Source organism: Ictidomys tridecemlineatus, chromosome 4 (genome assembly GCF_052094955.1).
Source record: "Ictidomys tridecemlineatus isolate mIctTri1 chromosome 4, mIctTri1.hap1, whole genome shotgun sequence".
Taxonomy (NCBI): Eukaryota; Metazoa; Chordata; class Mammalia; order Rodentia; family Sciuridae; genus Ictidomys; species Ictidomys tridecemlineatus.
The window spans coordinates 93,939,902-93,962,035 of NC_135480.1; the positions used below are offsets into that span (position 1 = coordinate 93,939,902).

Genomic DNA, 22,134 nt, shown 5'->3' on the forward strand with positions numbered 1-22,134 from the left:
TGCCTTTCTAGCAAAAACTGTATCTCAGAGTAATGAAAATAGTCCTTACTGATGAACACTCTATTTTTACAGTATACCAGCAGGTAGAAGAGATAAAATTTTTAAAACATTATTTTACAAACCTCTAATAAAAAAAATCTAAAAGCCCTAATAAAAGTTTTAAAATCCCTAATAAAATCATTAATTCTGGCAAGGATTATCCACTGCTGCTGAAATTATTATGCAAACGTTTGACTATTTTGTTTGCAGAGGGCTAATAGATTACATTTGAGCCACATGGGAGTAAAATGGAGGAATCTGTCATTACTCTAATCCAATGATCAATTAAAATCACTAATGGTGGGTTAACTAAATAGTAAGAATCTTTTGACATGAAACAACATAAAATACCCAATATCACCAATGATTTGATTGATTCTATTGTCCTGATTTGTCTAGAAAAGTCCTCTTTACACTGCTATCTTATATAATTATTAATAACACCCCCTTTTACTCACTTTTGTGATCTTCTTGTGTGCTATGTTATATGGAAGTCTCACCTATGATATATTATACAAAAAGCATTTAATTCCTCAAGCTTCTAGATCTAACTTTCAGTTATGGGAAATAGTGGGTATAAAAGGACAAGTTGGATGACACCAAGAGGAAGCAATTTCTTCAGGTTCTTTATATAAATCAATATCAAAAACAAACAACTGTCCAACATTAAAAGAGCCTTAGAGCAAAAAAGTACTGCAGGTGTGCAAAGTCCTAATTGAACACTGGTACAACAAATTACCTCTAAAAGACTTTTTGGGTAAACTGAAAAATTCTGTTTAGATGAGATAAAAATTCACTAAAATGAAATTACAGGTATGATAAGATCTCATTTCAAATATATAAATGGGTATGTGTGTGTATACACACACACACACAGGAAAATATGCACTAATGCTTTATAATGTTGTCCTAATCTGTGGGAATGCAATTTCTTGTGTACATTTTCTAAGTTTCTACAGTTCAAAGGACTTGTGTCTGAAATATGAGATTTTTAAAAGCTTATGTCTCTGAAGTTCATAAATCATCCCTAAATGGGAATTATAAAATTGTAATAATGAAACAGTATAAGAAGAAAATAAAACAGTTTTATTCCTTTTGTACTATTATATGTAAATTTAATTTATTTTTTGTACTATTATATGTAAATTTATTTTATTTTATTTTATTTTTAGAGAGAGATCTCTCTAAAAAAATTTTTTTAATATTTATTTTTTTAGTTTTCGGCGGACACAACATCTTTGTTTTTATGTGGTGCTGAGGATCAAACCCAGGCCGCACACATGCCAGGCAAGCGCACTACCGCTTGAGCCACACCCCCAGCCCCTATATGTAAATTTAAATGTATCAAAAACTTCCCAATGAAATTTAAACTGCTACAAAGAAAATTAAAGAAAAACATTTTCTATAATAAGTACATTTTATTACAGAACATCATCAAATGTAACTGTTGAGAGCCATCCCTGGACGACATGTGGATAAATCAGCATGGAAGCCACTGAATAGGAAAATCTGATATTTGGAAACTTCCAGTGACAATCTAGCTGATAAAATCGCCCAGATACATGTGAGTCCTATTCAGCTCTGCCAAGTCCTACATAGCACTGGAGATGGGGTGACCTGTTGTAGCTATACCACCTCAGAGATGGGTATAGCCTATCAAGATGCCAATCAACCTGTTGAATGCAAGACTCTACATCTGAAACCATATCCCTACCTTTGACGTACCCCCTTAAATAAAACCAACAGAGCAATTTTCTCATCAGTCAGCTCCAGTTCCTGTGTGGGCTGGACCTATCAGGAGCTCTGCATTTAAAACCATTTTTCTGACTTTGTCTTTTATTTCTTCACTATTTTCTCAGATGGCTTATCCCTCCTGGGCAAGAAAAATTACTCTGGTGAGTAATTCCTTTTGTACTTTATGATATATAACTGTATTTTGGGGTGTAAAAAAATCATTATAGTTATATTTAAGAGTTGATGTCTTTTAAAGTTTACATTAAACTCATATGTCCCACATTCAATTGAAGCTTGATTTTCACTTTTGACAATGATGGATTCCTCTACAAAGAACTCTCATTAGAAATCTCAGCAGCACCATCACTGTAACTCTCTAATTCTACTCAACATCCAAGAATTGGTTATCCTGCCCTTTTCAGTGTACCACAAAATGTCTCTTTGTTGTTATTGTTATAAAATCTTACCTGATCATGCTACAATTATGTTTTGAAATTTTGAGAGCCTGGTGTCCTCAGACATTCCCCATGACTTCGTCTTAGCATGGCCATTTATTTAAAGCCTTCCACAATTCAACTATCCAATTTGCCAGGCACATCACCAACACTTCCAAATCTACACTCTATGTTTTGGTCATTTATTGACTGTCCTCAAATTCATTATTTTTGCCTATACTTCCTATACTCATTCAATTCCCTTCTATCTAGAATGACCACCTCTTCAGTCATTAACTGTACTCAATCTTTTCTTTTCCCAAAATTTATTGCTCAATATCCAGTTTAAATGTATATGAGTTTCCCCAATAAACTGGCTCGTTCCTGGAAATTAATCACCTCTTCTGTGTTCCCAAAGTATTGAACATATGTTAATCTTATATTCATCTCTATAAAGTTAGTATATTGCTGACTTATTAGTGGATAAAGAATAGATTACTTTGTGTTGCCACTCAGTTGCTTCCTCTTCCTTTTTCTTTTTGGCTTCTTCTAGAAGGGCAATCTTGGCAGTAAATTCGGCAAGTTCTGCTGCCTATAATGAACAACATAATTACCAATATTTTAAAAAAATGAAGAAAAAAATCCTAATATATTTTGAATAATCTGACAAGTTCAGTTAAAAAATATTCAAGTACATTCTTCTGTTTTCAAAAAGGCAATATTTCTTGAAGATCCTAAGTGGCTTATTTATACTAAGTTCTTGAGATAATACGCTAATAAGACAAAACTAAGTGTTATTCTATAGAATGAGTTTTTATAGATGAGTAGTTAATCCTGATTTAGTAATAGGAACTTAAAATTTGTAACAGCTATTTTTAAAAATTTTTATCAGTAAACTTTCACTAAAGCCTATAAAGGAAAAATATTACATTGTTTATATAATGCTTTATAATTTAAATTAAGAGTACTCTGTCAAATAATCTCATCTGATTCCTTAACAACTCTCTTAAGTATATCATTCCCCTTTTCATAGGGAGGGACAGGGGGGCTAAACAAGCCATAAAGGCAAATAGCAAGTAATTACCTGAACTAATACTTAAATCCATAGATCTTTTAAGTGTTATGCCCCTCATTATTTGGAAGTCCATTAAACAACAACAAAAAATCTAATGAAATATGGCCCATAGTTATGTACAGACCAGAACATAGATCTAGAACAAAAGATGCCAGATGGCTTACTGCAGAGCCTGTCAAAAGTGTAAGCAAATGAGAATCTTATTGGCAGTAAAGGTATTTATTTGTTTTATTTCTAGGCTTTCTTTAAGGCAGAAATAAGTTTTAGGTTTATTTTCACACTTCATTAAGTTCCCTATACCTTTGGTTTGCATTTCACAGGTATGGTTTTTAAAAAGTTCATGCCACGCATTTACTTAATTTTTTTCTTTTTCTCTAAGATCTAATATAATTCCTTACTAGCTGTTCCTGATTTTTCATCTGGTCAGCAGCTTGTTTTGCTATAGCAGACTTGGCCTCTTCAGCAGCTTGACGCTCCTTTTCTAGCCGTTCAGCTTCTTCTCTTGCTCGTTTTCGTTCCTGATCCAGTTCTAGAGCTTTTCGAGTCTGTTCTTCTAGTTCTGTCAAATACATGTATTTCCATGCCCCCCAAATAATGATTAATTCCAATTATTCATTACCCAAAGAAACTAAAATAGTAACATGGAATCTCATGTGTTTAGTTTCTAAAAATCAGTACATATATCAATACACACACACATACCCACACACACATATATATGTAAATATATATCAATCTCATTGACTTCATTTTTATCTTAGTGAAATATTAATTTTTAGAAATCTATGATGCAATTCAAAAATGCAAAGACATGAAAATTGTTTTTAATTCAAGTTATGTCATGAGGCTAGAAGTACATACCTTTACTTTCTAAAAATCCTTTCACTTAAAGTTTGACCTTAAGGGGGATGAAATTTATTTTTTAAAAAAAGGGGGGTATAAAATTATACTGGTTGTAGAGCACTTGCATAGTAGGCACAAGGCCCTGGATTTGGGATCAGCAACATCTATTAGATAAGTAAACCCAAGGAATTTGATCTAATGTAAAAGTTCTTACATGAACTACAAATTATTGAAAATTGTGTTACTGGCATCCACAATTCCTGAGGCATGTGAAAGCAAGTGCTATTTGGAGATGACTGACTGAAATTTTAATCTTGAACAGTGAAGAACACAAAATTTTCTTATCCCAGTGAGTTGAACAGGAAAGGAAAATACTGCTGACACAAAACCAGGAAGCTTTTAAATGATTTTAAAATTACTAACTTTAAACATTATTAACAATTCTTGTTGAATAAGTACATTGTATGAAAGAGAACAGAATGCTACCTAAGAGAGTGCAATGGTCTAGAGAGAATCACTTTTCCTTACTGAATACATTAGAAAAGAGGAATTTGAAAATCTATATGCCAGGAGGTTTGTGGTTTTGATCTGTATTACCCTGATGATTAGTGATGTTGAGCATTTCTGCATGTACCTGTTGGACATTTGTATGTTTTGTTTTGTTTGAAAAATGTCTATATAGATCTACTGCCTATTTTTAAAATCTGGTTGTATTATTTGGAGTTTGTTATATCTATGTATCTACCTCTTGTCAAATGTATGTAAAAGCTTTTACCTACTGTTCTTAATTTTGTTGTTCATGGTCAAAATTAGCTTAAGTAACTGTAATTAAGACTTTGGAGTTATGAAAAGAATGGAAAAGAAAAATTACTCTTCAGTTAGGTTCTAAATTCTTGATAAAGGAATATAAAAATTCTATGTGGCTATTTTGCTATAAAGATGAAAAGGATAACACTGGATGTTGCCACAGCTAAATTCTAAAATTACTAATTTTTTAAGTTTTTATTTTTGATACACAAAAACATAATGTTCAATTCGTGTACACTGCACATGGTATTTAAATTAGTAAACACACCTATTTCTCTAAGCACAATTCTTAAAGTTTTCAAAATCCTTTGTTCTAGCTTCTGAAATGTGCAGTTCATAACTGTTATCTATAAAGTCACCATACTTTACAACAATAGCCCAGAGTTTTTTGCTCCAATCTAACTATAACTTAGTACCCACTGTTGGAACTTTCCTCATCCCTTCCTCCACACTGTACCTGATCTCTGGTAACTACCATCCTACTCACATCTATGAGATGTTTTTTTATATTCTACATGAGTGAGATCATGTGGTACTTGTCTTTTTGTACCTGACTTGTTTCATTTCACAAAATGAAACAGTTCCATTGATGTTGTTGCAAAAGACGTGACTGTGTATGTTAATACCACATTTTCTTCTTCCATTAATCAGTTCATGAACACTTAGATAATCTTATTTCCATTTCTCAGCTATTGTGAAGAGTCCAGCAATGTACATAGTAGGATAGATAGTTCTTTTACATACCGATTTCATTGCCTTCAAATATATTCCCAGGAGTAGAATTGTTGGATCATCATCATCATAGTTCTATTTTTAATATTTATGAGGAAGCTTCATACTGTTTTCCATAACAGCTATACTAATTTACATTGCCATCACCAGTGTGCAAGGTGCCCTTTCCCCCACATCCATGTTACCACATGGTATCTTTAGTCTTTTTTATACCAGCCATTCTTATTGGAGGTGATACTTCATTGTGGTTTTGATCTGTATTCCCCTGATGATTAGTGATGTTGAGCATTTCTGCATGTACCTGTTGGCCATTTGTATTTTTTTTTAAATGTCTATTTAGATCTACTGCCTATTTTTAAAATCTGGTTATATTATTTGGAGTTTGTTATATATTCTATGTATCTACCTCTTGTCAAATGTATATGTTGTAAATATTGTCTCCCATTCTGTATGTTGTCTGCATTCTGTTGAGTGTTGCTGTGCAGAAACTTTTCAATTTTATAAAATCCCATTTGTCTACTTTTGCTCGTTTCCTGAACTTTTGGCATCTTGTCCATAAAGTCCTTGCCCATTCCAATGGACTGAAGTATTTCCCATTGGTTTTCTTCTCCAAATTTGCTTCGAGTGTTAGATTTAAGATTTTAATCCATTTTGGGTTGAGTTTTTAATCAGTGAGAAATGGAAGTCCAGTTTAATTCTGCATGTGGGTTTCCAATATTCCCAACATTGTTTATTAAAAAGACTATCTCTAATTCATATTTTTAGTACTTACGTTGAAAATCAGTTAGCTGTAGATATGTGGGTTAACTTCTAGGATATTCTATTTTAATGACAATACCATGCCATTTTGATTACTGCAAATCTGTAATATGTTTTGAATTCAGATAGTGTAACCTCTCTTGTTCTTTTTTCTCACAGTAACCTTGGCTATTCAGGTGTGTAGGTGTGTAGGGGTGTGTGTGTGTTTCATATACATTTTAGAATTGTTTTTCCTAGTCCTGTGAATTATACCACTGATATTTTAATAGGAATTGCAATTACTCTGTAAATTGCTTTGGGTAGAATGAACATTTTTACAATATTGATTCTTCTATATTGTTAGAATATAGAACATGGGATGTTTTTCCCATTAGTTTTGGTTCTCTTCAATTTCTTTATAATTTTTACTGTAGAAATAATTTCATCTCTTCGGTTAAATTTATTTCTAGGTATTTTATCTTTTGTAGCTATTATGAACAGGACTGCTTTCTTGATTTCTATTTCGGGTAATTCACTATTGGCATATAGCACATAGTGATATGTGTGTGTGTGTGTGTGTGTGTGTGTGTGTGTGTGTGTGTGTGTGTGTGTGTTGCTGGAGATTGAACCTAGGGCCTTGTGCATGTGAGGCAAGCACTCTACCAACTGAGCTATATCCCCAGTCCCAATGCTAGTGATTTATATGTTAATTTTATATCATGCAACTTCCGTGAATTCATTAATTTTAATAGTTTTTGGTAGAGTCTTTGAGGTTTTCAATACAGGAGATTATGTCATCTGCAAATGGTGACAATTTCATTTCTTCTTATTCAATCTGGGTGCCCTGCATTTCCTTCTCTTTCCTAACTGCTCCAGCTAGGACTTCCAGCACTATCTTGAATAAAAATGTTAAAAAATGGCATCCTTGTCTTGTATCAGATCTGAGAGAGAAAGCTTTTCCCCATACAATATATATTCACTGTCCGCTTAATATAAATGATCTTTATTTTGTTGAGGTATGTTCCTTATATATTTGTTCAGCATTTTTATTAGAAGGTATTAGAACGATGTTGAATTTTGTCAGATTCCTTTTCTCCCTCAATTGAGATAATGGTGTGGTTTTTGTCCTTCATTCTGTTGATGTGGTGTATCACTTTCACCGATTTGTGTATACTGGAACAGCCTTGCATCACTGGGATGAATCCTACTTGATTGTGCTAAATAATCTTTTAAATTTGCTATTGTATCTGGCTGGCAAAAATTCTGTTGAGGATTTTTGCATCTTTGTTCATCAAACTGCTCTGTAGTTTTCCTGTTTTCATTATGTCCTTATCTGTTTTTTGGTATCAGAGTAATGTCCTCTTAGAATGTGTTTGGAAGAGTTCCTTCCTGTTTTGGAATAGCTTAAGGAGGTTCAGATTAAATGTTTGATAAATTCAGCAGTGAAACCCTCTGGTCCTAGGATTTTCTTTGAGGCAAAGTTTTTTATTAGTAATTCAATCTCATTTGTTACTGGTCTGATTAGGTTTTCTATTCATGATTCTGTCTTGAGAAGGTGTGTGTCTACGAATTTGTTCATTTTTCCTAAATTATCAAACATGCAGGTACATACTTTATAACAATCTCTAATGATTTTTGTATTTCTATGGTGTCAGTTGTAATGCTTCCATTTCTATATCTGATTTGACTCTTCTGTCCTCAGTCTAGCTAAGGCTTGTCTATTTCATATTTTTGAAGAACCAGTTCTTTGTTTCATTGATCTTTTGTATTGATTTTTAGGCTTCATTTATTTCTGCGTTGATCATTACTGTTTCTTTCCTTTTAATAAGCTTGTGTTTAACTATTTTTCTAGTTCCATGAAATGCAGTGACAGGTTCTTTAAAATCTCTCCTTTTTCTGATGTGGGCATTGATTGCTATAAACTTCCTTTTTGGTACTACTTTTGCTGTATCTGGTTTGGGTATGTTGTGTCTCTATTTTGACTTAGAGAAATTTTTAAAGTGGTGATGATGGTGGTGAAAGCCCAAAGGGGGCTTTCAGTTTCAAAGTGATACTGGTTTTTGTTTTGGAGATGAGGGTGGTTACCGGGGACTAAACTCAGAGGCACGTGGCCACTGAACCATATCCCCAGACCTGTTCTGCATTTTATTTAGAGACAGGGTCTCACTGAGTTGCATAGGGCCTTGCCATTGCTGAGGCCAGCTTTGAACTCGGGATTCTCATGTCTCAGCCTCCTGAGCCACTGAGATTACAGGCATGTGCCACTGTGCCCAGGCCTCAAAGTAATCCTGTTTGAGACAGTGGCAGATTGCAAGCTACTGGTGTCTGCCTGAAGAAAACTATGAGTGTTTTGGGCATTTCATGTTAGAATCAACACAATAATGAGTGCTGCCAGGCACTCTCCCACACACAGGTGAATCATTCAGCCTCCCTAGGAAATGATCTTGGATCTAGCAATTTGGAGGCAGAAGACTTGGACAAGGAGAAAACAAAAATTCTTGAGACTTACTGGGTACAGGCAAGAAAGCACATATTGGTTGTCTTGTTACAGAAGATCACAAAACAACATCTCATTTTCAAAAAGGGGAAGAAGATAAGAAAATAATGAAGAATTGGAGTCTCAACATCAGCTAATATTTATCAGGAAACTATCAACACTGTGGACTTGGCTTCAATGAGATAGAAGATCATGATGGAGACAATAATGATATTCACCTTATTTTGAAAGTCTAGATGATTCTGAAAGTGATTCAGAGTTAGAGAAAGAAGAATCTGAAGAACTTGAAGCTACTGAGCACCCTGATGAAATGGAAGATCCCCAAACAAAAAGATACAAAAAAGCAATTATAAACTATTTGTTAAATCCAGTTTGTTAATTCCCACTTAGTCTTTGATTAAAAGTAAGCCTTCTTGTTATAATGCACAATGGAGGACTGATTATGGAATATTACAATTTTTTTAAAAAGTCCTTTTAAATAATTAAAAATCGGTTGCTTTCAAATGCCATTCAATACATTTATGGGCATGACTATTATTTTGTAAAGAGTAACACTTGTAGAAAATTATAAATACAATATTCAACTTCCTTTCATATTAACATCACCAACCCTTTAACCTCACCTTTTACCCCTTCAGATGCATTGTGGAAGACATGTTGTGATAGCTATTTCATCTGGGTTTTTTTTTCTTCATATTTTTCTTTTATAAAAATTTGATACTGTGATGTTTTCATGAAATATATTCCTTAATTAATTGTTATAGTAGAATATTCATCAAGAATATTTCTGCTGCCAATCACAATCTAAATTATTATTGGAAAAAGATTACATATTTCATCCACTCTTACTGATTCAGCTCTGCTCTTTTGGACCAAAACAACACAAGCACAAGTACATTAACCCATTAAGCTCCAAGATTCCAATTCTATATAGAATGATGGAACATAATAGATTAACACATATTAAAACAGAATAAAACTGTCACACATTTAGAATGTTGTAATTCCAGCCTTCATACAATTTGTATTACATTGCACGTTAGGATTTTGATAAAATTTGGCCAAGTTTTACATATGAAATTATTTTTCTGCTCATTTACTTCTGACTATTTAGAAATATGTAAACCTGGATTTTTTTTTTTTAAAGGAAATGTGACCAAAGTTCATTTTTCCCTTCAGGTCTAAATAAAGACTAAGCAGTTTCCCATATTTGGTTGTGATACATTTATTTTCAATATCTAAAAAAGAGGAAGGGGTTTATTGAATAAGCAGAAATAAGAAATTGTCTTTATTTTATTCCAGTTTGGTTATTTGATTATCTTATTACTAAAAAGAAGTATTACCTTCTAATTTTATTGCTTCTGTTGAAGATTAGAATCATGTTTTTATGTAAATGATTTTTATAATTGATTAACACATTTGCATTATGGGCTAGTCAGTGGATCTCTGAATAATTGTTTCCAAAATCTGAATGTTTCCAAGTAACAGGTTCAAAAATGAGAATCAAACCTGTTTGTGAGCCAAACTATTATTTATCTAGATACTTAAGTATATGTTTGATGCACTGGACCTTTTTACCCCCAAGTACTCTTATCATTTTGTAATTTTCAATTTGTTAAGAGTACAGCAACTAAAACAGGTGATTTCTGGCTACAGATTATGTCTTGCATTACTTTTCATATATCTGGCCCCCAAAATTTATTTATTATTTTGTTTTTGCTTTTTCAACTTTTCACATTGTTTTAAAACAGGTTCTACCCTATATATATTTAAAATAATGAGTCTGCCAGGAATGGTGGCGCATGCCTGTGATCCTAGCAGCTCAGGAGGATGAGACAGGAGGATCAAAAGTTCAAGAACAGCCTCAGCAATTCAGCGAGACACTGTCTCAAAAAATAAAAAGGGCTGGAGATGTGACTCAGTGGTTAAGTGCCATGGGTTCAACCACCAATATCCCCCAAAATAAACATTATAAAAGACAATGTGTAAAACATTTAACACATACATGGTTTACAGAAATTTAGCTTAATTCCACTCAAAGCATTTTAGCTCGACCATTGATTTTCAAATATCTAGCCTGTAGAACTGCACATTGAAGTTAATTTAAATAGAAAGTGAGGGCTTATATTTAAGAATGTAAGAGGGAGAGAGACCAGTGTTATGTTTCAAAAAGTATTTTCATCATTTCATGGTTTAAATATGCTGGGTTGCTTATGAGCCTTGATTCTGATACATAAACACAAGCATGTTCTGAATTACCTACACTGGCAAAAATTATTTTTAAATTTCTTTTTTGAGTTCTTCCATGTATTTATATTGTTTCCAAAGATTTTTCTGTTATTTTTAGATTTATTGCATTGTGATCAGAAAAGACACTCAATATAATTTCATTTTTTAAAAAATTTGCTGCAACTTGTTTTGTGGACTGCCATATGATCTATCCTGAAAAATGTTCCATATGCTAATAAGAAAGTTTTGCATTCTCTAACTATTGGATAGCATGTTCTGTTAGGTCTCTTTGGTACTGGGTGCAATTTAACCATTTCTTTGTTGATTTTCGGTCTGGATGATTTGTCCAATGTTAAAGTCCCTAGCTATGGATTGTATTGGTTTGACCTTTAGGTCTGTTAATAGTTGCTTTATTTGAGTGTTATAATATTGGATATATATACATATATACACACACATATTTTTAAAGAATTATTTGCTCTTGCTGAATTGACACCTTAATCATTATGTAATAACCCTCATTGTCTCTTTTTATTGGTTTTGATTTGAAGTCATTTTATCTGATATTAGTATGGCTACTCCTGCTTTCTTTTGGTGTCCATTTGCATGAAATAGCTCATTCCTCTCCTTGTTCCTGTTTTTAAAGCAATACTTTGTTTTTCTCTATTCAGAATAATGTTTGCCTTGGGTTTGTCATATATAGCCTGTACAATGTTGAGGTAAGTGCCTTCTATTCCTAGTTTTTCTACTGTTTTAAACATCAGTGAGTACTGAACTTTGTCAAATGCTTTTTCTGCATCTAATGAGATAATAATGTGATTCTTGTCTGTAAGTCTGTTTTATTGTGGTGAACTACATTTAGTGATTGTATCTCTGGGCTGATAACCAACTTATTATGGTACTCTTTTTAAAAAAATATATATTTTTTTTAGTTTTAGGTGAATAAAATCTTTTTATTTTTATGTGGTGCTGAGGATCGAACCCAGTGCCTCACATGTGCTAGGACAGCACTCTACCACTTGAGCCACAACCCCAGCCCGGTACACTATCTTTTAAATGTGTTTTTTCAGGTAATTTGTCAATGTTTTATTAATAATTTTCATATCTATGTTCATCTTTTCATTCATTAACTGATGAACATCTGTATTGTTTCCCCTGTTCTACTAACTATTGTAAATAATGTTAATGTATGTGTATATGGTTTTTGTGTTGTAAGATTTCATTTCTTTTGGGTACAAACTTAGGGAGAGAAATTCCTAGACTATATTAACTCTTTCAGTTTTGAGGACTGCCACAGTAGTTACAAAAGTGGCTATACTATATTATATTCCAATCAGCAATATATGATGATTACTCTACATTCTCATCAATGTTTTTTTGTTGTTGATGCTGTGTTAGTTTTTTTGGTACCTGGGATTGCATGCAAGGGCACTCTCAACCACTGAACCACATCCCCAACCCTATTTAGTTCTTCTTCTTTTTTTTTTTTTTTTTTTCAAGAGACAGGGTCTCACTAGGTTGTTTAGCTCCTCGCCGCTGCTGAGGCTGGCTTTGAATTCATGAACCTCCTGTCTCAGATTCTCAAGTCACTGAGATTACAGGCGTAAGCCACTGAACCCTGTGTTCAACATTTCTTAATATTTGTTTTCTGGATTGTAGTCACTCTACAAATTTGAAATAGTGTCTCACAGTTTTGATTTACACTTCCCTTTTCTAAGGCAATGTTTCATCAAGGATCACTTTTTTTTTTTTTAAACCTTAGAAAAGAATACTACCTTAAAGGAAAGCAAGTAAGTTTTGTTAGCAAGGACCTAAGCAATTTAGTGAGACCCTGTCTCTAAATAAAATATAAAATAGGGCTGAGGGGGCTGAAGTTTTGGCTCAGTGGTAGACCGCTCGCCTAGCATGCATGAGGCATGCACCACATTAAAAATAAAATAAAATAAATAAATATATAAAATAAAATAAAAATAAAGATATAAAAAAAAATAGGGCTGGGGATGTGGCTCATTGGTAGAGTAAGTGTCCATGAGTTCAATTCCTGATTATTCCCTGCCCCCACAAAAAAAAAGTATCTGTAGAACACCTAAGAATCTATCAGAAAAGTGCTTTGATTTTTTTAAAAATATGAATTTAGGAACCTAAGGAAACCAAGAAGTTGAAATTACTTCCTTATGATCATATTATAAGTTAACAACAGAATTAAACTTTGCTCCTAATTGTAAACAATGTTTATCCAAAGTGAATATCACCCTGCCTACCCACAACTATTCCTTTTAATCACATCATGCTTACTTCCCTCCTGGCACTTAAAAACTATATAAAAATGACTTTACCATTTCATCCTCTTCTTTCAGTAACATATAGACTCCATTAGAGCAAGGACCTTTCCTGTTCAGTACTATATCCTAATGCCTAGAACCATGTATAATACACGCAAGGGATTTAAAAAGTATCCAGACCAAATGCAATCATTACATATCAACTCTTTTCTATAGTTTGTCTTACTGAAGAAGAAAAATTCACCTTGATATTTGCTTGAACAGTAACTGAATTCAGGTCTGGCTGTATTATATTCAAATATCATTTGCCATTATATCCTCAAAATAATTAAAAAATGATAATTTTTAAAATGTTACATGTGGAACAATGCTTCTATTTAATGATTCATCTAAAATAATAACATCAATAAAAACAAAAAGAAATAATGAAATATAAAATTTCTTCTCACACACAAAAAATCATAGGTCAATTTACTAAATACCATGACTTAGAGATGGCCAAAGTTACTGCATTTGAATGAGATTTTAATATAAATTACAAGACAATCATGTGGATTTTAGGACAGCCTGGAAAAGCTTCATTAGAAAAACAAAAACCAAATTGGGTGTCTTTTGCTTTAAGATGACTGATTTGAAATTGTCTTGACAGGATGTTCTATATTCTTTATGTTCTATCTCGCTTATATTCTTCAGTGCTTCTTTGTTTCTTTTCATATATAAATTAATATTTTTATTATACATCCTAAATAAATGAGTTTGAAATATTTAGTAGTTCTCTCAAAAAAGGTGTTATGTAAATAAAAAAGTGCTGGTTCAATCTTTCAAATCAGACAGGTACAATAAATGTTTATAAACTTTCCATTTTTAACATCTTTTAGTACACTGTACACTTTTTTTCCTTTTGCAGTGCTATGAATTGAACCCAGGGCCTCCATGCATGCTAGGCAGATGCTCTACTGCTCAGCTATATCCCTGAGCTGTGGTCTGCAAACAAATACTCTACTACTTTTGGGCTTCGAATAATTTAGTTTCCAGGTCTTCTGTAACTCTGAGAAATAATGTTTCTACTGGTTAGAATAAAACCCTATTTTTTTCTATTAATATTTCCAATTCTCTTGGAATTGGAATGATTAATCATCTTGAGTTATCTTTGTGACTCTCCGCTCTATCTCCTTGCAAATTATTCTACATACTCCTGAAAAGCATTTCCTTCCAATAGGAGGCTGCTATAAGGAATGAAAATAAGCCTTATATAAGACTACTGGTTATTTCCAGTAGAACTCAATGGCTACTAGTTATTAGGAAAGCAAGTTATTAAATTTGGTTTTATAAATAGTATAGATTTCATGTTCACCTCTGAAATCCTACTGTTTAGGAAGGAATAAAACATTGGATTGTACTCAATATCTTTTTTCTTTTGCTCTTTTTACTATTTGCTGTATGAAAGTAGTATTTCTACAATTACTTAATATAAATTACATAGCAAAAAAAAACTTGTATCATTTCCATATTGTAGTATTTTGGTTACATGCTGCCTAGGAAGTAAGTTTCTTCCAAAACTTGTACTACCAAAAACAGATAACACATCTTACATGTATGGTGGATTTTTCTTTTGTTGTTGTTGTTGTTAATGTAGTTTGGGGGATTTGGAACCAGGGTCTCACACATAGCAAGGCAAGTGCTCTTATCACTAAGCTATATCCACAATGTGTGCTGTGTTTTCTAACACACTAAAATCTTTTTTAGGAGTGAGTTCTAAAAGTGTATATACTCAAAACAGCTGAAAATGCTTTGAAGCACTGCATAAATGCTTTTGTTTAAAGGAGTGAACATATGGTTTTACTTATGGAACCCTGGACAGTTATTGTTATAAATTAATAGTTATTTACTATAGTAAATAGCTATTCATCTATAACACATGAAAAATATTTGTGATTAAGTATATTAAAGAGAACATGAGCACTGTAGAACTCAATGTGCCTTTAGTTAAAATGTCTTTATGATCCAATTCCCATAAGCATTGTCAATTAAATGTAACTGTCCTAAATAACATAAAAAACATATAAACAGTCAGGAAATACTCCTGTTAGTAAAGTAATAATTTTGAATACAGCATTAAAAAGAAACTTACCTTTTTGGGCTTTCAATGTCTGTTCTTCAATTTGCCTTAGACGTTCCATTAGTTCTTCCTTTTCACGTTCTATTCTTTCTTTTTCTTTTTCTGCTATTTCTCTTTTCTTCTTTTCATTCTCTAACTGTGCCCTTAGAAGGAATTGCAATTCCCATGTTATAAATCAGTAGAAATAGTGTGAAACCTAATGTTGAACATATAAGAAACTACAGCATAAATATTTAAAAATTTTTCATTATATTAACTTATCTTCAAATATGGTATGGTTAAAAATATTGGCCTGTGCTGTTACACACACTCATGCCCATTCATATATACATGTGCTGGATTTCAGTGTACTTCTTATTGTCAGATCATAATAAAGATGATCAATGACCATTATGAAAAACATTAAAGGCTTTAGACTTCATAGGAGGATTCTTAACTACAAAACTGCTAGAAAGTATTGTGTATAAATTATGTTTTGTTAGTGTGTGATGCTGGGAGATAGAACCCAGGGCCTTATGAATGGAAGGCAAGCACTCTACCAACTGAGCTATATCCCCAGCCCATAAATCATGTCTTTAAGGCAGGTTTGAGTCAGGGAAAAAGATTAGGAGAGTTACCATCTTCATTGGGTGAATTCTGGCAACCTACATCAGCATCATGGAGTTTATTTTGCTCAGTTGCCATACCCCAAGAAAATGCCTTCTTTAGCATAAGCCCTTCTTAAACTGGGGAGGCTATTTTTAAAATAATTAATTATAAATCAATTAATGCAAGTTTAATTTCTGGGGTAGTACCCATATATGCCTACATCCAAGATGATAAATCAGTTTTATTTCCTTTGACAATGCCATTAGAATGATACTAGGTGTTTAATGCTGTAAAAAAAGATCATCATCAGAGCTTGTCGGTGGGAAAGCATGCCTTAATTGTTTAATTGCATCTGTCATGGTCTGATGAGACATTCTTTAAAATACGGCCAAATTCATTCATCAAATATCCATGAAGAGCCTACTCTGGGTCAGACTCCATGCTGAAGACCAAAAACAAAAGGATGAATAAAAGTCAGATGAGAAATTATATCTTAACAAGTTCCATCAATATTCAAATCATTATTTCAATGAGAATAATTTTTTTTGATAATTAAAAAACAAATGATTTCATCTGTAACATTTTTTAATATTCCACAAAAAGTCATCACTGCCATCTAGTGTCAATTCTGAATTTCACACACAAAACCACATGTCTCAAAAAAGTCTTACTATTAAAGTATTCTTCCTTTAAACTACAAACATAAATTTTGAAATTCCTACAGATTCCAAATATCGTGTACCCCCAAGAGAAAGAGTCCAACTTGGGAGCAAATAGTATTGTCCCAAGTCAGTTAGGGGCAAGGCAGGCAATGATGGTGGTCAGGCATAATAAGAGTTAACTGCACAGTTGCCATACCCCAGTTGCCATACTCCAAGTTAGACCAAGCCAACTCATGAAGTTGAAGAGTCACTAGAACCCCTGCTGGCTTAATAAATCCTCATACCACTCAGGAACTAAGGGCCTGAGGCTCATTCAGGCAAGGGGAACTCCACTTTAGTTTTGGGGTCCCTACAGGTACTTTCTCAAAACCTAGGAGAAAGATTCAATAACTATACTCCAGGACTTGTGTTCACTCTACAGAACATTCATTTCTATGAAGCATATAACAGGCAAAGAAATTCAAAGAGATAGGGGTTACTACCCTTCTAGACGTCTGAATGATGGAGGCTTAAGGGCATATTTAAGCTTCCTAATTTCCTTGAGGAAAAGAAGAGTGTGGATGCAGCCCATTCCTAGAGAAAAGAAGGGTGTGATGCTGCCCAACTCTAGAGGCTGCTGCCCTTTCTGTGATCCTCAGACAGCGGAAGTATCAAGCTTTCTGTGAAAACAAAGGCATAGCAGTTTTCAAATAACTGCTAATATGGGCAAGAACTACTCATGTTTGTCCTCTTCCTGAGGATGTCCACTGCCTACCCCAACCACTTGCCAGCCTCTGCACAGTCATGTCTGCTGCTACCACAAGTCCCCAAGACAGTTCTCTTCTTTCTTCCTCTAGGCCCTACAACATTGCTTGAGGACTCACAGTGCAAATCTCATCTCAAGATCTGAAAGCTACAATCATATTTCATCCATCAAAATCTTTCAGGTCCAGCTCTCTCATTTAGAGTCCCTTCTGGGGAAAAATGCTGGTTTTATTTAGCTTTTCCCTACTGATGTTTCATTTGCTCTTCTTTAGGGATGAAGATGAAGGAGACAAGGAAGCAAATAAAAAGGACTGTACCTGGCTATAAGTAAAGTGGGGGTAAGTATCACCTTCCTACTGAAAAACAAAAATAACTGCGCAACACAAGCACACATTTAATCCAATTATAAAACATTAAACATTCTAATTTACTCTGCACTCTTGTGAGGTTCATTTCTCACATCTCATCTCTCCTGATTACCAGCTAACACTTGAAGACACCTAGTTTTTGAAGGCCTGTCTCCCTTATAAATAACTGGGAAACTTTGCTTCTATGCTGCACACCATTTACTAGGGAGAATTAACTTGATCCACTCACTGGTCCCTTAACATAGCATGCATATTCTTATCTTCACACATGTATTTATTCACATCTTCTCTATTCTCTAACCTTTAAGACCCCACCTTCTCTACAAAACTTCCTGTGATTACTCCAAGTATGGATGTAGATATTTTATTCAGAGTTTGGCTTGAAAATACTCATTTTGACCCAGTTCTATTTCAAGGTCATAAATAACATTAGTAAACTATGTATTAACACACAAAAATAAATTATTTTAGAATATTTTTCAAAGATTATCAAATGGGCCCACTAACATTTTTCCTAAATGAATATTAAATTTACATTCAACTTAGAATATGTTAAAATATTAAGAATTACTATAACAGCTACTATTTAAGAAACACCAAATACTTTGCTAAATGCCTATATATAGGCGTCATTATTTCTTAAAAAAACCTTTGAAGGTAAGATTATTACTTTCCTAATAAAAGCAAGGGAACACAGGCTCAAAAAAGTATTATTAAACAAGAATTAGAAGAGGATTCACATTTCTTGTAGAAATAGATAAAGCAATCATGAAATTCATATGGAAAAATAAAAGACCCAGAATAGCAAAAGCAATTCTAAGCAGGAAGTGTGAATCAGGCGGTATAGCAATACCAAATTTCAAACTATATTACAGAGCAATAGTGACAAAGACAGCATGGTACTGGTACCAAAACAGGCGGGTGGACCAATGGTATAGAATAGAGGACACAGAGACTAATTCACAAAGTTACAACTATCTTATATTTGATAAAGGGGCTAAAAGCATGCAATGGAGGAAGGATAGCATCTTCAACAAATGGTGTTGGGAAAACTGGAAATCCATATGCAACAAAATGAAACTGAATCCCTTTCTCTCGCCATGCACAAAAGTTAACTCAAAATGGATCAAGGAGCCTGATATCAAATCAGAGACTCTGAGTCTGATAGAAGAAAAAGTTGGCTCCGATCTACATATTGTGGGGTTGGGCTCCAAATTCCTTAATAGGACACCCATAGCCCAAGAGTTAATAACAAGAATCAACAAATGGGACTTACTTAAACTAAAAAGGTTTTTCTCAGCAAGAGAAACAATAAGAGAGGTAAATAGGGAGCCTACATCCTGGGAACAAATTTTTACCCCTCACACTTCAGATAGAGCCCTAATATCTGGAGTATATAAAGAACTCAAAAAAAATTAAACAATAAGATAACAAATAACCCAATCAACAAATGGGCCAAGGACCTGAACAGACACTTCTCAGAGGAGGATATATAATCAATCAACAAGTACATGAAAAAATGCTCACCATCTCTAGCAGTCAGAGAAATGCAAATCAAAACCACCCTAAGATACCATCTCATTCCAGTAAGATTGGCAGCCATTATGAAGTCAAACAACAACAAGTGCTGGCGAGGATGTGGGGAAAAGGGTACACTTGTACATTGCTTGTGGGACTGCCAATTGGTGCGGCCAATTTGGAAAGCAGTATGGAGATTCCTGGGAAAGCTGGAATGGAACCACCATTTGACCCAGCTATTGCCCTTCTCGGACTATTCCCTGAAGACCTTAAAAGAGCATACTACAGGGATACTGCCACATTGATGTTCATAGCAGCACAATTCACAATAGCTAGACTGTGGAACCAACCCAGATGCCCTTCAATAGATGAATGGATAAAAAAAAATGTGGCATTTATACACCATGGAGTATTACACAGCACTAAAAAATGACAAAATCATGGAATTTGCAGGGAAATGGATGGCACTAGAGCAGATTATGTTTAGTGAAGCTAGTCAATCCCTAAAAAACAAATACCAAATGTCTTCTTTGATATAATGAGAGCAACTATGTGCTGAGGGCCATTGCCAAGTAGGAATGACGCATCAAAATTTCCTTGCCAGCGTACCCCGTGTTAAATGGACTTGCCTTGGAAATTTGCTATGACATTGCATGTGTCTTTGAGAAAGGTGACCCTGCTCAAGGACCAGGGTGGATCCAGGTTTAAGGTGTATCCTGCAGGTTTGAGGAAGTATCCCGCTCCTTGGGTTTAGGGAAGTTCCAGGTTTAAGGTGATTCCTGCTGGGAATAGGGTGTATCCTGCTGCCTGAGTTTGTTGAGTTCTCATGGAATTGAGAAAGTATTTTGGGACGTGAATTCACGGGCAGAACGGGGATTTCCCCAGAACGTGATTGTACAGGGCCGGTGTGAGTTCAGGAATAAAGAATTGCTGTTTGAATCTACAAGGTGTGTGGTGGCTCGTGATCTTGTGCCCAGCCAAGTCTGCGGCAACTATGAACAGAGCAGGGAGGAAGAGCAGGAAGAAAAGATTAACATTAAACAGAGACATGAGATGGGAGGGAAAGGGAGAGAAAAGGGAAATTGCATGGAAATGAAGGGAGACCCTCATTGCTATACAAAATTACATATAAGAGGTTGTGAGAGGAATGGGAAAATAAACAAGGAGAGAAATGAATTACAGTAGATGGGGTAGAGAGAGAAGATGGGAGGGAAGGGGAGGGGGGATAGTAGGGGATAGGAAAGGTAGAATACAATAGTTACTAATAGGGCATTATGTAAAAATGTGGATGTGTAACCGGCATGATTCTGCAATCTGCATTTGGGGTAAAAATTGGGAGTTCATAACCCACTTCAACCTAATGTATGAAATATGATATGCCAAGAGCTTTGTAATGTTGTGAACAACCAATAAAAAAAATAAAAATAAAATTAAAAAAAAAGAAGAGGATTCAAACCAAGATCTATTTAGTTTCAAAGCCTATGTTCTTTGTATGACACCAGCTATGTTCTCGTGACATAAGCAGCCAGCCATGACACAGAAGCTTCCACAGCTAACTTACAAGTGGCATATGGATATCTGATTCCAAATTATAAACTTAAGGTTTTCAGTTTTTAAATTTAGTAACCATCTTAGCTATAGAAAATTATGTTCAGGTATGACAGAATGAGTCATTCAATTTGGACATAAATAACAAGACCATTTTCATTGCCAATAAAAGAATTATGGGGAAAATATTCAGCCACAAAAACAGATATTGTAGGGAAAGAGGTCTACTGACTGCCCTTTCCCATCTACTGTTTTTGCCCAAGTGATTCTAGCAGCACAGGCAGCACACCTCTGAGCATTCCCCAAAGTTATGTCTGCTGGCTACTTTACCAGTGGGCTTGACCAAAATTGTTTCCACATATACAGCTGCCATTTCTCTCTCCCTGTAAAGCAGGGAATAAATGAAGACATAGCATGCCATTTCTGAAAGTCTGTCAATCCTTAGATGACTAGAATAATAAAGTTATAAACTCTCACTGTGCATAAAGCAGTCAATAAACAATTACCGATGAAAAGCTATAATGTATTTCAAAAAGAAAACATGAATTACAATGCCAAAAAAGAAACTTAAGTGTTCCACTTCCTTCTAGGTTTTAGAGTAACTATCACCAAATGATACTAATAAGATTCCATATAGCCCACTTCTAAGTGCTGAGGAATAAGGTAAATAATAGGACAGCAGAACAACTAGACATCATATGGAGGGGTGACTATAAGATACAGGAACTGCACATAAAGTAACTTTTCATTTAATCCAGCATAGAAGACTTTGAAGAGAGAAGAGAGTAAAAGTTTTATGATGATTTTTTAAAATATAAGAATATATAAAGAACTTTTTAAAAAGTAAGACTAGAACCACAATGTAATCCAAAGGCACATGACAGCAGGAAAAAAGGACAAAGCCCAAAGTAACAATACAATTTAGTATCCTTGTTAATGGAATCAGGAATTATTAAGGTCCATGTCCACACAAAATCTAACAAAGTCAGATTCTGTAGGGCATACAATTTGAGTTAATATTATAAAATAAGTAAAAATAATAAAACATCTGAATTACTTACAACATTTTTTAAAAATTATTAAATACAAATACCAGAACTATAATAGCACAGTGACATCTGGAAGAGGGGCCATTTAATTACTAGACACAAACTATATTATGTCCAATGTTTAAAAT

General features: G+C 34.0%; 1 protein-coding gene, 1 long non-coding RNA gene and 1 pseudogene across 2 annotated transcripts in view; 2 read left to right on the forward strand and 1 right to left on the reverse strand.

Moving 5' to 3' along the window:
• The window catches only part of Rdx (radixin), an 84,391-nt gene that overhangs the window by 21,541 nt on the left and 40,716 nt on the right, over positions 1 to 22,134 (reverse strand). Inside the window, exons 10-12 of the mRNA XM_078046965.1 lie at positions 15,542 to 15,672; positions 3,681 to 3,841; positions 2,707 to 2,799 (exon numbers count right to left, since the gene is read on the reverse strand). Coding sequence (XP_077903091.1) covers positions 2,707 to 2,799; positions 3,681 to 3,841; positions 15,542 to 15,672 — 385 coding nt within the window. The remainder of the gene's footprint in view (positions 1 to 2,706; positions 2,800 to 3,680; positions 3,842 to 15,541; positions 15,673 to 22,134) is intronic.
• LOC144377179 (uncharacterized) lies at positions 1,230 to 19,451 on the forward strand. The gene is made up of 3 exons (XR_013437874.1): positions 1,230 to 1,603; positions 1,899 to 1,934; positions 17,796 to 19,451. It is a non-coding gene; the product is annotated as an uncharacterized LOC144377179 (long non-coding RNA).
• Positions 6,874 to 9,328, forward strand: LOC144377178 (small acidic protein pseudogene; annotated as a pseudogene).